The following is a 16,031-nucleotide window of genomic DNA, read 5'->3' on the forward strand; positions in this document are numbered from 1 at the left end:
CCCAAACTGTAATTCTTGCTTCCCAAATAGAACGTTAAATTTAGAGATTTTTCTCTATGTTTTACTTTGACTTCAGTACCTGGAATGCCCCCCTCCTTTCCCTCAGCCCAGCCATTCTTGGGGGACAGGGGAGGAGGGGACCCAGGAGAGTTCTCTAATGTGTTCTGGCGTTTCCTTCACTAAATTGCTACTGAGCATTTTGTGTGCAAGACGTGACGATGCAAGGCACGAGGAAGGAGACGTGAGGGCTGGTAAAAAACAAAGCCTGCGCTAGTTCTCCCTTCTCTGGCTCCCACAGCACAGAGTCCTTCCAGCTCAAAGTCACTGGCACTCTGAACAGACTCCTCCTCGCCACAAAAATACCACAAAAGGCAATCTGAGGCACTTGCAATATAATCTGAGCTTATAATTAAATTTAAACTGCCTTCTGCTGTGTGCCAGTTATGTGTAATTTTCCCCCTCCCCAACTAAATCTCACCCTCCCGGGGGGCCGGGCCTGCAGTACTTTGGGAAGGCTGAGTGGAAGTATCAGGCCTAAACAGAACAGGTGCACGCTTTAGTTCGTATATTCAACCCTTGGCACACTGTCCAAAAGCTTTCAAAATGCTCCCAGGCATAAGTCAGAAGTTAAGAGAGTCTCCTTGCGACTCCTTCGAGAGTGTTTCTGCTTGTAATTCTCACTGTCACAGGGCACGTCAGGACCCAGAAGTAGCTGTGACCCCAAACTACTGACTATTGCAAAGGCTACCAAAGCTGCCCTTCACCTTGACCATGGCACCAGCCCTGTTCTCCCCCCCTGGACCACATCACTTCTGAGATGACCCACAGCCACGGGCAGGCAGAGCAAGACCTGGCGAATGAGCAAGGCACAGTCCCCTCTGCTCTGCCCCCATCACAATCCCCACCAGCCCAGGCAGCCCCACACCCACCCCCAACCACACTGCGCCTGTGTGAGGCGCTACAGGAGGGGAGGGGCCAGACCCCGCCAGGAGTGGACACTTCACATGCTGGCACTTTGATAAAAGTCTGCTCGCTGCCATGCCAGTGGGTCTCTATGGCCTGGGCAAGCTCTGTCCCTCTTGTCTGAGAGGGAGCCCAGTGGATCAAACTGGTGAGAAAATAGGCCAAAGACTAAGGCGAAGCCTTTAATACGAAGCCAAGTATGTTTTATTACATGAGGACCTTCTCTAACCTGCAACCCACACAGAACTCTCTCTTAAATCTATAAATTGATCCACATCTATTTTTTTATTTATTGGATTTTCTTTAAAGTAAAAATGTTTCTTTAAGGCAAAAATCGGCAGTTACAATTTGAATCCTAGTTTATAAAATACCAGTTGATAGAAAATTTAGTTTCCAGAAAATAACTGGAGAACAAAATTTTATGCTTAAGAGGATTTTATATCACAATTGATGATTTTTTTTACATACTACTTTATCAATACAAGTGGAAAAGAAAAAAATTGATGGGTGTAATCATTAAAGTTGATTTTCTCGTTTCTGTAATAGTTTTATACATATACCCCCAATACACATGGGAAAACAATGAGATCTGCTGTGCTCTCTTTTATATGGAACTGCTGTACACTGACTTCAACTCCCACCTCTCTATGGGACTGTGCCCCTAACAGTCCCGTGGCCACACGTTGTCTCACACTTTCCTGCTTCAGCCTACACAGCTCCATACACTTGGAACCCTGCCTCGGAGCTGAACTCAAACCCTCCTCTGGCCTAAACCCCTCCTTCTGCCTTCCCACTGCACCAGGCGTTAGTACACACCTCACACGCTCAGATTCCACGAATCCTGCATTAGGAGGGCTATATGTTCAACTGCTCTGGTAAATCATGCTTCCAAGGGGCAGAGTCTATGTCTTACATGATTCTGACACCCCAGTGCCAAGGAACAGCACCATGAACACCAGGCTCAATAAATGCCTGATGATGCCAAAAGCTATCACCTTTCATTCACTCAACAAATGTTTACAGAGTAGCTTCAATGTGCCATGCAAGACACCAGCTTCCAGGGATCAACAAGTATCTTGCAGGTGAGGCAGCCATATGGACAGGTTATGATGCATTATGTAAAGTACAACAATGAAAGAGTATTCCAGGCACCAGAGAAGGAGGGAGTAATCATCAAGAGAGGGAGGATGGAGCCATGCTTTAAGTGGGCAGGCCCTATCACACACTCCTACTGGGGCCTGTGCTCACCCACCAATGTGGTGGGCAACACGCTGGCTCCATTTAAATTATTCCACTCTCTCTTTGTTGTTGTTCTTTTTTGGTCTGTTTTGTTTTTGGCAGAGTGCATACAGCTAAACTGAACAAAATGAAATGCTGCGTGACATGACCCTACTGTACCAATTCCATGTATTAATCTATGTACCTCTCCCCTCCTCTCTAAAGCCCTTCCGCTGGTTTTAGCTAAATGTGTACTCAATCTGATGGGTCTTCTCTGGTCCTGTTGGCTTCATCCACACGCTTGTCCTCCCCTTGGAACTCCTGAAGCACTTTACAAGACATGGGAGTCTGCTCGACAGCTCTCATCCAAGTGCTTGCCAACCTTCACTGGCCTGGAGCTCAGAGGTCACTACCTGTCTGGTCCCCAAATCACACACGGCTGAAAGATGTTACTTGCTCACCGGTCCATTCTAACGCCTGGCTGGGTAGTAAACTTCCGCAGGGCAGGGAGAGGACCCAATCTCAAAAGGCTTTCACATCCTCCCCCAAGGCACAGCAGTGCTATGCACACGGCATGGGCAACCCCCTCAAAAAATGCCTCTCAAGCCCATCAGTCTGGATGTACCTAATGCACTACACATGCATGTGCCTTAGAAGCCCTCTAGTACATGGGCTAGAGGTGGAGCTTGGTCACGGAGGATGACCAACTCTTCCCTCCTGGCTCTCCGTCCCCCCCAGGTACTCAAGGTCTGCTCCCTGAGGACAGGGACCATGCCTCATTTATTCCTGGGTCCTTGGTGACTAGCCCTGGGTTCAGAACACAGCTGGTACTCGAGGAGAAATTGACTGAAGGGAGAGATTATCTCCAGCACCCATGCTATTTGGTGGTTTCCCTTTCAGCTGGAAGTCTCAATTCACTGTCATCTGAAAGGGAAAAGAAAAACCCCGATGACTATGCCTGCCCAAAGACCAAGGAAACTAAAAATTTATTTTCCACAGTGAATTAGGCAACCTCCTGCCAAACTGAACTTAATGCTGCAAATTACAAAATCAAACTCGTCACCCTTTTCTAACCAACTCTTCCCTCAACTTCACTATTCCCATGAACACCACACCACTGTTCTCTACCAACCCAGACACACAACCTTGGCAACAAGTTTGGTCAGTCTCTGCCCTTCATGGCCTTCCTCTTCCCCCATCCCTGCCTGCCCCAAAACTAGGTACCCAAGTGCTGCCTATTACTCCTTGATCTCTCAGAAATCACCCCTTCTTCCCTTACACCCTTCACACCACCCATGCAAAAGACTTTACCTGATGTCCCCTTCTTGGCACCTGGCCTTCCCTGCTCCGTCCTCCCCCATCCTTCACAGAACCCTCCTGCTGCAATTAGGCTAGTATTTATTAAGTGCTGTTGTTTTCAATCAGTCTGCTCAAACATTAACTTCACAGTTCTGGAACCATCAGTATGTGCTCTTCTGTCCTAACCTGATCTAGGCCCATATTCATTCTCACATCCCAGAAATCCTGACTAATCCTCCCCTCTTGGCTAAGACAGTCACTGTGTCTCCCCTTCCCGGAATATGTAACATTCTCTGCCTTCTCAAAATCTCAACAAAGGTTTCACTTCTGCTTATCCAATTCCCATCCACCGTCTGACATTAAGTTTTCCCAAGGTCCAGTTCTACTGGCCTCTTCTTCCTCTCCCGCGACCCCTGCCTGCCCCAAAACTGTCTTTTACCCTCCCACACTACCTTCCTGTTAATTCATATACTCCCTCCTGTGCTGAAAGTCTGAACAGCTAATGAGGAAGACCAGCCACTTTAGCCAGGCGATCCTGCCCAAACCACCAAACTTTCAAATCTCACAGAACTCTTTTAAGATCAAATGAGATTTACATGAAGGGGGCTCCCTCATCTCACGTTCATAGTAAGGCGCCCCTTAGAGTGGACGATGTAATACCTGCCAAGGGCGGATACTTCGTTATTATTCACAACCCTACGGAGCTAAAGTCTCAGTAAATACCAAATAAATGTTAAGACAGTAAAAGGGGAACACACTTTTCATGGAGCACTTGTCTTCACATCCTCCATTTAGCTACTCAGGAACTTCTGTGATACAAAATTTTAAGTGACTGCACAAATATGTGAGGGTCAGGGTGAAAAGAGGTGACACATCTGTTCTTGGCAAATCTGGTGGCAAGGGCGCCAGGCATAAGGGTGGGCTGTGAACTTTAAGCCACAGTCCGATCAGTGGGGCCCCGGGACCACGAACTAGGAGTAGGGATGCCCACAGAGTCGACAGGGGTACAGATGACAAAGGCAGGCAAAGAACGCTTTGGAACATAAAACTGGGGCCACCTTTCTTCCCAACATTCACGCCCATCGCAGCTGCGAGCAGCACGAGGGGCGTGCCGAGATTCAGGCCTGTACGCGGGAGAAGCCCAGCTCCCCTGCCCCGGGTGGCCCCCGTAACGCCGGCCCGGCCCAGCCCGCCCTCCGGCCCCCGAGCCTCACCAATTGAGATCTCCTGCGCAAAGGCCAGCGAGATGAGCAGTAAGGGCAGCCCCACAGCGATACATGTGACCATCTTGTCCACGGCCAGCTCCAGCCGCAGCCCCTTGAACTTGGGCTCCGCCGGCTCCTTCAGCAAGAAGTCGGAGAATACGTACTCCGTGGCCAGGTGGGCGATGGCCATGGCTGCGGCGCGCCGGGCTCGGCCGGGCAGGCCCGCGAGGACAGGCCCAGGTACTGCGGGCGCCGGGAGAGCAGCGCGGCGCCTTCCCCCCGTCACCGCAGGGGAGCCCGGCTTTCGCTTTCCCTTTGCCCGCGCCCCAGCTGCTCCCGCATCTCGCCTGCCTTTGTGTCTCGGCCCTCGGGCTCCCAGCGGCCCCACCGGAGCCGCACGCAGCTGCCGGGGCTCGGCGCCCGGCCAGGCGGAGCTCGGGGCAAGACAGGGCTGCGCCGGGCGCACGAGCTCTGGCGCTCGCGGCCTCCGCCTGCGGGGTGGGGACCCAGGCGCTCCCGGTGCCGCGGTCCCGCCCCCGCGCGCACAGCCAGCGCGGGTTCCCGGGGCGCGCGCGACACCGCGCTCCGCGCTTCTCTGGCGCGCCCGCCGGAGCCAGAGCCAACCGGGGGACAAAGCGCGCCCCCCGCCCGGCCCCTCCGCGCCGCCCCAACTGCTAAAGCTGCCTCCGGGCCGCGCGCCGTCAGCCGGCGCCGCCGCGCTCTTCCGGAACCATCCGGGGAAACCGAGCGCTCGGGGGCGTGGAGCTTCCGGAAGACGCGGCGTCGCGGGGCGGGGTGGGCGCGGCTGCGTCCCTCACCTCTCGGGCCCGCCCCGGGAAAGCGATCTTTCCCCGCGAGCGGCACCTGTATAAAGATTATCGCGTCCTTCCCTTCCTCGTTCTCCCCACTTCCTCGTACCTGGGAAGTTTGAAATCATTTCTGCAAGCGACTCCTGTGGAGGGGAATGGCCCCCTTTGGCGCCCCACCCCCAACATTGCTACACGGTGAAATGGGGTTAAAAGGACCTACAAAAGCTTCAAAGAACAATGGGTGCCGTAAAAGGCCAATCGAGCAGTGTAGACAGAGGGCGTGCTGCAGGGGGAGCGCTGGACTTTTCCAGGGGCTCTGCGTGCGAGGGAGCGCGGGGACGGTGGCGGTCGCTGAGTGTGACAAGGTCTCAGGCTTCAATCAGCGCTTTCCCCCGCCATCCCAGTAAGAGCCTGAGTCCAGGCCCATCCAGGAACCCTGACTACTCCTCCCACCTTGGCTAAGACAGTCACTGTGTCTCCCTTTCCAGGAACATTAGGAATGTTATTCCAGGAATAACATTATCTCATTCTGCCTTATGTGGTGTGATGGTGGGTTGCATGTCTGTTTTTTCATGGCATATCAAGTCTTCTGAAGATCTGGATTGAATCTCAGCAGTTGTGTAAATTGCCCTCAGTCCTGGCAATATCTTACATTCAATATGAAGGCTTTCCTCTGTTGCTGAATGTAAAATAGAAGCAAAACACAGAACTTGTTGGGAAATAGGAAGTAGAGCCACCTGACACTGGTGTAGGGCTGGTGAAAGGGAAGGAATCAGAGATGAAAAGGTGGGGACCAGAGGAGGTAGTGTGGGCTTTTTGTCAGTAGGCATTAGGGAGTTTTTGGAGGGGAGGAATATAGATGGTGTTGTTCTTTAAAATGGTTAATCTGCCAGCCACGTGTGGAATGGATTGGAATGCACAATGGAGGAGAGGCCAGGCAAGAAGAGGCTCTCAAAATTTTACACATGAGAAGGAACAACACCCCAAACTGGTGCCATGGCCTTGAGGACAGAGATGAGTGGTACAGAAGGGCATGGAAGTTAAGGGAGCCATTGTTCCCACTGCAGAAATCAAATGAAGCAATCTGACGTGTGCCAACGTTCTTTGGGAAGCAATGAGAAGACAAGACCTTGGGTTCAGCTCCTGGGTTTGCCGCTTACTGCTATATGACCAAGGATATGTCAGTGGAAATCTCTAAACCTCAGTTTCCTCACTCTCCAAATAGGGTAATGCTTCCAACTCATTAGGTTGTTCTGAAGATTAAATGTGGTAATATATAACAGTGCTCACCACAACCGGGGCACTTAGCATTTGACAGCTGTCATTACCAATCTCAGGAGTTTAACATGTCAAACGAGAGTATAGATAACATTGCTTTCTTAAAAAATAGAATTTAATTTTAATCTTAACTTTGGTTTTAGATTAACAGAAAAATTGAGCAGATGGTACAGAGTTCTCATGTACCCCCCTATTCTGGTACCCAGGTTCCCTGTTATTAACATCCTACATTAGTATGGTACATTTCTTACAATAAATGAGCCAGTATCATTAATTAAAGTCTGTAGTTTATTCAGATTTTCTTAATTTCCCCCCAGTATCCTTCTACTTCAGCATCCCTTCTAGGTAAACAATGTTACCGTATTATATTTTGTCATCATGTCTTCTTAGCTCCTCTTGGCCATGAGAGTTTCCCAGAGTTTCTATGTTTTTGATGATATTACTGTTTTTATAAAGTGTGTTTAGGGATTAAATAACAAACCCTCCTCCCAAGTCCACCCTACTCCCACCTCTTTCCCTAGTGTCATTTGTTAAAAGGAAGCCAAGGTGGGTTGTGGACCTCACAACCAGTCTCCTGGAACTCTGTTTTGCTTGTTTGAGATCCTTGACATTTGCATATGAGATCTTTTTCAACCCAGATAGCCAGAGTCAAAATAGTCAAGCTTACTAGACTACCTGTTCTATTTACATATTCATTCATTCAAGAAATATTTTCTGAACTATTATATACTGTGCTAGGGATGCAACAAGTGAGCCAAACAGATCAGGGTCCTTGCTTCTAAGGAGCCTGCATTCCAGTCAAAGAGGCAAGCAAAACTCAAGCTAAAAGTTATATAAAATAATTATGTCCTGTGATAAGTGCTACAAAGGAAAACAGAAGAGATGGGCTAGGGTAGGGATGTTCTTTAGACAGGGCAGTCTGGGGGGCTCACATCTGAACTAGGAAAGCTAAGAAAGAGGATGGAGATTCTGCACAGGGAAAGCATTTCAGGCATAGAAAGCAGCGTGTGCAAAGGCCCTCAGGCAAGAAAGAACTCATGAGGCATAGAAACTGGTAAAGGCTGGAGCAAAGTTCAAGAAGTTGGAGAGGTAGGCATGGGCCATATCAGGCTAGGCCTTAAAGACCAAGGTATAGAGTTTGGCTATTATCAAAAGTGAAATTGAAAGACATTAAAAGGGTATTAACCAGAAAAGAGATGTGATGAGATTTGGAAGAGCACTGTGGCAGTGTGTGGACAGCAGTTGGGAGGGACAGGAGGGGTGGTAGAGAGGCTGGCCAGGGGACTGCTGCAGTGACCCTGCTGGAACAGGGTTTGTGTGAGTCTGTAGCCCAAGGTCAGGGTTGGAGAAACACGTATTGAATTTATTAGCATAAAGATGGTTTTCAGATCCATTGAAGATGGATGAAATAAACTGTGGAGAAGACAGTAACAAATTACCACAAACTTGGTGGCACGTATTTATTCTCTTACACTTGTGGAACTTTGAAGTCCAAAATCAGTTTCAGTATCAGCAAGGCAAAGGTCCCTTCAGAGGGTCTAGAAAAGAATCCATTCCTTTGCCTTTCCCAGCTTCTAGAACTGCAATCTTTGCATTTCTTGGCTCATGGCCTCGTCCTCCATCTCCAAAGCCAGCAGTATAGCATCTTGCTTCAGTTGTCACATTGCCTTCTTCTATAGTCAAATTCTCCCACTGCCTCTCTTCCCTAAGGATACATTCAGCACCAATATGGATAACTCAGGATAAACTCTTTATCTTAAGATCCTTAACTTAATCATGTCTGCAAAGTTCCTTTTGCCACAGGTAACATTCACAGGTTCAGGGATTAGGACACGAAATCTTTGGAGATGTTATTCACCCTCTCTCAGAGGGTGAAAAGGGAGAAAAGGCCCAATATCAAGTTCTGAGGCATGCTAACATTGAAGTCAGACAGAGGAGAAGGAGCTAGCAAAAGAGATTGGGAAGGAATAGCAATGGAGAAAGCAGGCTGGCGGGAAGTCACCTTGCAGAACCAAGGGACTAGAGGTGTCCAGAAGGAAGGAGCTGTCAATTGTTGCTGAGAGATTGAACAAGATAAAGATGGAGAAGAAGCCACTGAAAGTGGCATCATGGTTGGTAATGTTGACAACAGCTGGTTGGGGTGTGGGAGCTGGGCACACTGGATTGGAAGCCTTTGGAATGGGCTGAGGGACGCGTGGGGTGAGGTGGTACAGGCAACAAGTGTGGAGAATTGTTTATGTTCTGCTATCAAGGGAAGAGAGAAATTGGGTTGGAGGGGGTTATGGAGTTAAGGAAGAGAATCTTTTCTTTCTGTTTTTAATGGTGGACATTGCAGATGGTATCACAGAACGATGTAGCAGGGAAAACTGATAACTAAGGGAATGAAGTCCTTGAGACAGCAAGAAGGAATGAGGTCCAGAGTCAAGTGGCAAGACTGTCCCACTAGGAGCAGGGACACTTTTCCCCTGTAACAGGAGGGAAAGGTGTGTGCAAGTGCAGGTAAGGTTGATTTGCTCAAGGGAGTGAGGCTGAGAATTAAGGCATGTGGTACATTTGAGGAAACCATGTTTGAGGAGCCATATTATTTGTGGAGGTATATTATGTTGTTTCATTTCCTCTAACAAGTACAACGGGCATAGCCATAGCAGCTAAATATTTAAAAGAGAATTCTCCTTTAACACCCCACCCCCATTTAGTGATAGATAATTTTGAGTGAAAAGAAAACCATGCACATAGCCATCTTATGTTAAGCTTTATTAAAAAGAGAAATGGTACAATCAAACTACTTTGTGGTTTTGTTTTCATTAAAAAAATAAACTGAAAAGGAAAAAACTTACAACTAAACAATATGTTGTCTTACTAAAGGTGAGTAATAAATAAGGCATTTACCATAATTATTGTGAAATTATGGAGCCTACACATATATGAAAACTGTAAAGCATGTATTACAAAATCACATTGTCAGTGGTTAACAGGCTGAAATTCAAAATTGTTTGTGTATCCTACTTGATATGACATTCAAGCAAACTATGAACAGAACTATTAGCATTTGCATCCTCTTTTATGTAAGTCTATAGCTTCTATCAAATTTCCCGATTCCCCTCACCAAGATGAGAACGTATGAAAGGTCCCTCTACCACCAGAGTATTTATTAGGTCCTAGTCATTCACCTGGACATTCAAATGATCCACCGCTAAGGTAGATGTACTAATATCACTCATCTAACATTGGCATTGGCATCCCAGGGCATGCACCTTGCCCTGGCCAATTTCTCAGTCTAGTAATAAACAATATTGCTTTTATCAGTCTTACCCCTAATGTCTAAGCATGCATACAGAGAGTGTAAATTGCCTTGTAATGGGTTGAATTTAGTTGTTCAGCATTTTGTTTTTGCATTTGAGCCTTGGAAACTGTAATACTTATTTTCAAAGCTGATTTAATAATTTAAAAAACTGCCACCAAGGCTCTTTTTCTACCCTTTCCTTTTTCTCTTTTTCTCCTCCCATAAATGGGTATGTCTTTAAGAGGCATGGAATCTCAGATTTTTGAGAGATCCTTTCTCTTCCCAACCAGTCAGCTGCATTGATGAATTCCTGCTGGTGTTTCTCACATAAGACTGTTATTATTTCATAGAAGATGGAGACTTGGAAAGATTCCCCCGAACTGAATGAAAAATCAGACTCAAGATTCAAGCCCAGCTGGGCACAATGGCTGACGCCTGTAATCCTAACACTCTGGGAGGCCAAGGTGGGAGGATAGCTTGAGGTCAGGAGATCAAGATCAGCCTGAGTGAGATCCTGTCTCTAAAAAAAAAAAAAATAGGAAAATTAACCAGGCATGGTGGCATGCACCTGTAGTCCCAGCCACTCCGGAGACTGAGGCTGGAGGATCGCTTGAGCCCAGGAGTTGGAGGTTGCAGTGAGCTATGATAACGCCACTGTACTCTAGTCTGGGCAACAGAGTGAGACTCTGTCTCAAAAAAAAAAAAAGAGAAAAGAAAAGAAGGAACAAAAGTTAATTCAAGCCCAGACCTGCCTCCTGCAAAGTTTCCCTCTCTTAAGTGAGAGCTTATACTAAAATCCCAGGGAGTCTCTGACTCACAGTGGGAAAACCTAGCCTGCTCTTTCACAAATCCCAACCCTCTCACAGTCTGAAATATAAATAAAATTCTCTAGTTGATTTTTGAAAATATAAGCATTGCCATGGAAACATATTGTAGAAACATATAACATGAAGTGAGTTGTAAACATTGATGTATTTCTGCAAGTTTGCATAAAAACAGCAGCAATTTTTTTAAAAGCTTATAACTTTGCCTTTTATAACCATCAGTGCACAGGTTATTTATATTAAAGGAGAAAAGACCAGGAGAACTGGTTAAATCCCCCCTCCCCCGCCAAAAATACATTTGGTCCAATTCTATCAGCAGATACTGACTTAGACATTGAAATGAACTGAATGAAGAATCAGACTCAAGATTCAAGCCCAGAAACTCAGAAAGACAGTTTCCCTGGAAAAACTGCAAGAAACATCTTATGCAACAGTGTTGAAAAATCAGTGCCCTTGCTGTTAGATGTCTGAAGCACTGTAACTCTTTCTAGAAGTTGTTCATCTAGCAACTTTGACAGTAAGCTTAGGAAGCACTGTTTAATAACTATGAAAGATGGAATATAAAGATATCTTGCAGAGAGTCTCCCACTTAAGCAAATCATCCCAAGAACAGACTAAGAGTTGGCACCTCTGTGTCACGCCTGTGCTCCTTTTTCTGTCTTTTATACCTGAGGATTATTCACAGCCCATTTAAAAACAAGTAAACAAAAGCAAATTGCTTTGGATGATGTTCCAGAGGATCAGAAGCCTGATCCAGGATACAGTGTCAACCTTCCTTGGTGAACGATGCTTTGGTCCTGTTTCCCTGCTGGCGGCCATCCGGCCAGCCAGCTGTGGGGTCTCGCCCCTCCCTGCTGAGGAAGACCAGATGGTTCACAGAGCATCCGTGGGGAGTGCACAGGACTGGACTTCCTGGTAAACCATCTGCTTCTTTGCAGAGTGGAGTCTGAGGGAGAGAATCACAGTGGCAATCAGGAGGAGGAGTCCGATGGTGAAAAGGATGACCAAGGCTGCCTTGGCTCCTCTCGGACCTAGACTCTTGCCAAAGAAATAGAGATTCTCCTCGCCGGGTTGTTCTGTTAAAAAGAAAAAAAAAGAGGAAAAAAATGAGGTGTCAGGCCCCTGTCTTTTTTGAAGAGTGAAATGTTGATCCATTCACATGCAGGGTGAGGTTATCCTTACCATCGGAGGGCACAGTGGCCGGACGGGATGCCCCTCCTGAAGGGGACGTGGTGGAGTAGGGAATCCTGTTGTCTGCACAAAGAAGACAAGTTGATTGTTTTATAAATGACAGAAGGAGGTTCTTTCCATAACATGAGTCATTTCATTTCACCAGCGAGGACTTTATCCCAGCAGTATCTGCCAGTCTTTCTTGGATTCTCACTCGGCTACTTCACACCCATGCACATGCTTTCCTACCCCACCTGCCTTTCCCACTTCTGCTCACCCATGAAGATCCATCTGGAGCATCATGTCTTCTGTGAAACCCTGGCTCATATCCCCAAACTGTTAACCACTCCCTCCTACCGCGGCTACTAAACTCCGTATGCTGCGCTCTGCTATGACACACACCGTACTCTATTGTAGTCACGTATTTACATATCTGTCTCTTTTACTTGACTCTGAGCTCCTTGGGGGCTGTATCTTGGATTTTTGTCATGCCTCTTGTTGTCAGGGTCTACAGGAAGCTTGGTGCCATCATTTGGCATCACTGACAGACAATAGTACCTATGTTCCGGAGGACTGTGTAGGTTGTCTCCATGCCAGCATGGATGTGGTCAGACACATGACAGTGTAGCAGCCATGTCCCTGGGTGATCTGCAAACAGCTCAATGGTTTGGAATGTCATGGGGAAAAGATCATACACATCTTCTCGGTAAGATTTATCCATCTGCAAAAAAAAAAAAAAAAAAAAAAAAAACCACAGCTTGTGACTTTCTTTGCTTAATACAGCAAGAAAAAAAAAGAGAAAAAAACCCTACAGTAAGCAGAGAGCAGGAAATAATAAAGAGCAGAAATCAATAAAATCAAAAATAGAAACACAATGGAGATATGTCAGAGAAACCTAAAGCTGGTCCCTTGAACAGACTGATGAAATTGATAAACCCTGTAGTAGCCAGATTCCATGACAGCCTGGATGGTCCCCACCTCCTGGTACTCATGACCTTTGTAGTCCCCTCCTACACTATATGAGGCTTGGCCTGTGTGACCAGTAGCATATGGAAGAACTGATGTAATTTGTGCCTTTTTTCTTGGTGTTCCACTTCCCAGATTAGGTTATAAAAGACCATGGCTTCTGTCTTAGACCCTCTTCCACTCTCTTCTTTTGGATCACTCCCTCTGGGGAAGCCAGCTCCTATGCCTTTACCCACATGGTGAGGAAATGAAGCCTCCAATCAACAGCCATAGGAGAGAGCTTGGAATTGGATCCTCCAGCTCCAGACACATCCTAAATGACTACAGCCCCAGGTGATATCTTGATTGCTGCCTCATGAGAGATACTGAATCAGAACCACCTACCTAAACTACTCTCAGATTCCTGACCCAGAGGAAATGTGAGATATTAAGAGTTTGTTGTTTTAGGCCACTAAGTATTAGAGTAATTTTGTTATGCAGCAATAGATAATTAATACAAATCTCTAGACAGACTAACCAAAACAAGAAAAAAAATACACAAAACCAAAAAGGACACTAAAAAATATTGGACAAACAGCTCTTTGTCCATAAATTCTACAAGTTAGACAGTATGGACAAATTCCTTAAAAGACACAAACTGCTAACGATCACGTAAGAAAAAATAGATAAGCTCAATAGCACTATCTCTATTAAAGAAACCGAAATTTTATTAAAACCTTCCAACAAATTCAAGTCCAGGTCTCTATGGCTTCATTGGCAAATTCTACCAAATATTTAAGAAGAAATAATACCAATTCTAAACAGACTCTTCCAGAACATAGAAGAGAACAAGTCCAACTCATTTTATGAAGCCAGAATTACCCTGACCAAACAAATACATTTTAAGAAAAGAAAGCTATAACCAATGTTCCTCATGAACATAGATGCAAAAATACATAATGAAATACTAGCAAGTCAAATTCAGCACAACATAAAAAGGGTAATGCCTCATAACCAAGTAAATTTTATCCTGGGAATGAAAAGGTAGTTTAAAATTCCAAAATCAATAAATGTAATTCAGCAGTGAATTAAAGAAAATCATCAACAGTCTAAAGAATAAAATTCATATGATTGCCTCAATAGACATGGAGAAAACATTTGATAAAATTTAACATCTATTCATGATCAAAACTATCAGCAAACTAAGAATGGAAGGAAGTCTTCTCAACCTGGTAATGGGATCTGCAAAAAAGCTGCAGCTAATTTTATATTCAATGGTGAATGACTAAATGCTTTCCCCCTTAAATTAAGAATAAGATGAGGATGTCCACTTTCACCACTCATATTCAAAACTGGACCAGAGGTCCTCGCCAGTGCAATAAGACAAGAAAAGAAAGAAAATACTCACTCAAATTGAAATGAGAAAAAAAAAAAAGAAAGAAAAAGTATACAGATTGTAAATAAAGAAATAAGACGATCTCTATTCATAGCCAACATAATTGTCTACATAGAAAATCCTCCTAAAATCTACAGAAAAGCTACTGGAACTAAGTGAGTTTAGCAAAGTTATAGGATACAAGGTCAATATGCAAAAATCAATTATATTTCTAATGAAAACAGTACCATTTACACTATCACCAAAGCCCATAATATACTGAGATATAAATTAATATATACAAAATCTGTATGCTGAAAACTACAAAATGCTGATGAAAGAAATTGAAGAAGATCTAAATAAATAGATATACCATGTTCATGGATTGGAAGTGTCAATACTGTTAAGGTATCAATTCTCCCCAAACCATTGTATAGATTCAATGCAATTGCAAGCAAAAACCCAGCGGATTCTTTAATCAAAATCAACACGCTGTTTCTAAAATTTATATGAGAAGGAAAAGATCTAGAATAGCTAAAACAAACACCACCTGATTTCAAGACTTACTGTAACACTAAAGTAATTAAAACATTGTGGCATTCAAGAAAGGACAGACACGGCTGGACACAGTGGCTCATGCCTGTAATCCCAGCACTTTGGGAGGCCAAGGTGAGAGGATTACTTGAGCCCAGGAGTTCAACACCAGCCTGAACATCATCATAAGACCCCATCTCTACAAAAAATAAAAAAATAAAAAAAATAGTCAGGCATAGTGGTGCACACCTATAGTCCTAGCTACTAAGGAAGCTAAGGAGGGAGGATTGCTTGAGCCCAGGAGTTTGAGGTTGCAATGAGCTACAATGATATATCACTATGCCACTGCACTCTAGCCTAGAAAATAGAGCAAGACCATCTCAAAAAAAAAAAAAAAGGCCAGACATATAGATCAATGTAACAGAATAGAGAGCCCAGACATAGACTCACAAATATGTGATCAATATCATTTTGACAAAAGTGTAAAGGCAATTCAGTGGGAGAAAAGATAATCTTTTCAATGAGTGGTAATGGAACATTTGGACATTCATATGCCAAAAAAACAAAAATGAACCTCAATCCATACTTCAAACCATATATGAAAATTAACTTAAAATGGATCAGAGCCCTAATTATGAAACCTAAAAGTATAAAACTTCTAAAAGGAAACAAAGAAAATGAAAGACCCTGTGTTAGCCAAAAATTTCTTATATATGATACCAAAAGCAAGATCCTTAAAAGAAAAAAAATGGAAAATTGGACTTCATCAAAATTAAGAACTTCTGTTCTTTGAAAGATAATGTTAAGAGAATGGAAAGATAAGTCACAAACTGGGAACAAAATATTTGCAAGTCACACAGCTCATAAAGGATTTGTATCCAGAATATATAAATCCCTCAAACTCTACAGTAAGAAAACAAACAACCCAATTTTTAAAAATGGGCATAAAATTTGGATGCTTTACCAAAGATTTACAGATGGCAGATGGCAAACAAAAACATGAAAAGATGCTCAATATCATTACCCATTAGGAAAATGCAAATAATGAAACAATGAGATACCACTACACACTTAATAGAATGGCTAAGAAAAACTAAAATGAAATAAAAACTAAAAATACCAAGCGTG

General features: G+C 44.7%; 2 protein-coding genes across 2 annotated transcripts in view; both read right to left on the reverse strand.

Moving 5' to 3' along the window:
- Positions 1-5,096, reverse strand: part of PANX1 (pannexin 1) — a 47,063-nt gene extending 41,967 nt beyond the window's left edge. Inside the window, exon 1 of the mRNA XM_045557112.1 lies at positions 4,695-5,096. Within this exon, the coding sequence (XP_045413068.1) occupies positions 4,695-4,875 (181 nt within the window). The 5' untranslated portion in view covers positions 4,876-5,096. The remainder of the gene's footprint in view (positions 1-4,694) is intronic.
- Positions 5,097-11,166: 6,070 nt separating this feature from the next.
- HEPHL1 (hephaestin like 1) overlaps positions 11,167-16,031 on the reverse strand; it is a 62,696-nt gene continuing 57,831 nt past the window's right edge. Inside the window, exons 18-20 of the mRNA XM_045557114.1 lie at positions 12,608-12,770; positions 12,062-12,133; positions 11,167-11,955 (exon numbers count right to left, since the gene is read on the reverse strand). Coding sequence (XP_045413070.1) covers positions 11,753-11,955; positions 12,062-12,133; positions 12,608-12,770 — 438 coding nt within the window. The 3' untranslated portion in view covers positions 11,167-11,752. The remainder of the gene's footprint in view (positions 11,956-12,061; positions 12,134-12,607; positions 12,771-16,031) is intronic.

The sequence above is a fragment of the Lemur catta genome, chromosome 7, assembly GCF_020740605.2.
Source record: "Lemur catta isolate mLemCat1 chromosome 7, mLemCat1.pri, whole genome shotgun sequence".
Taxonomy (NCBI): domain Eukaryota; kingdom Metazoa; phylum Chordata; class Mammalia; order Primates; family Lemuridae; genus Lemur; species Lemur catta.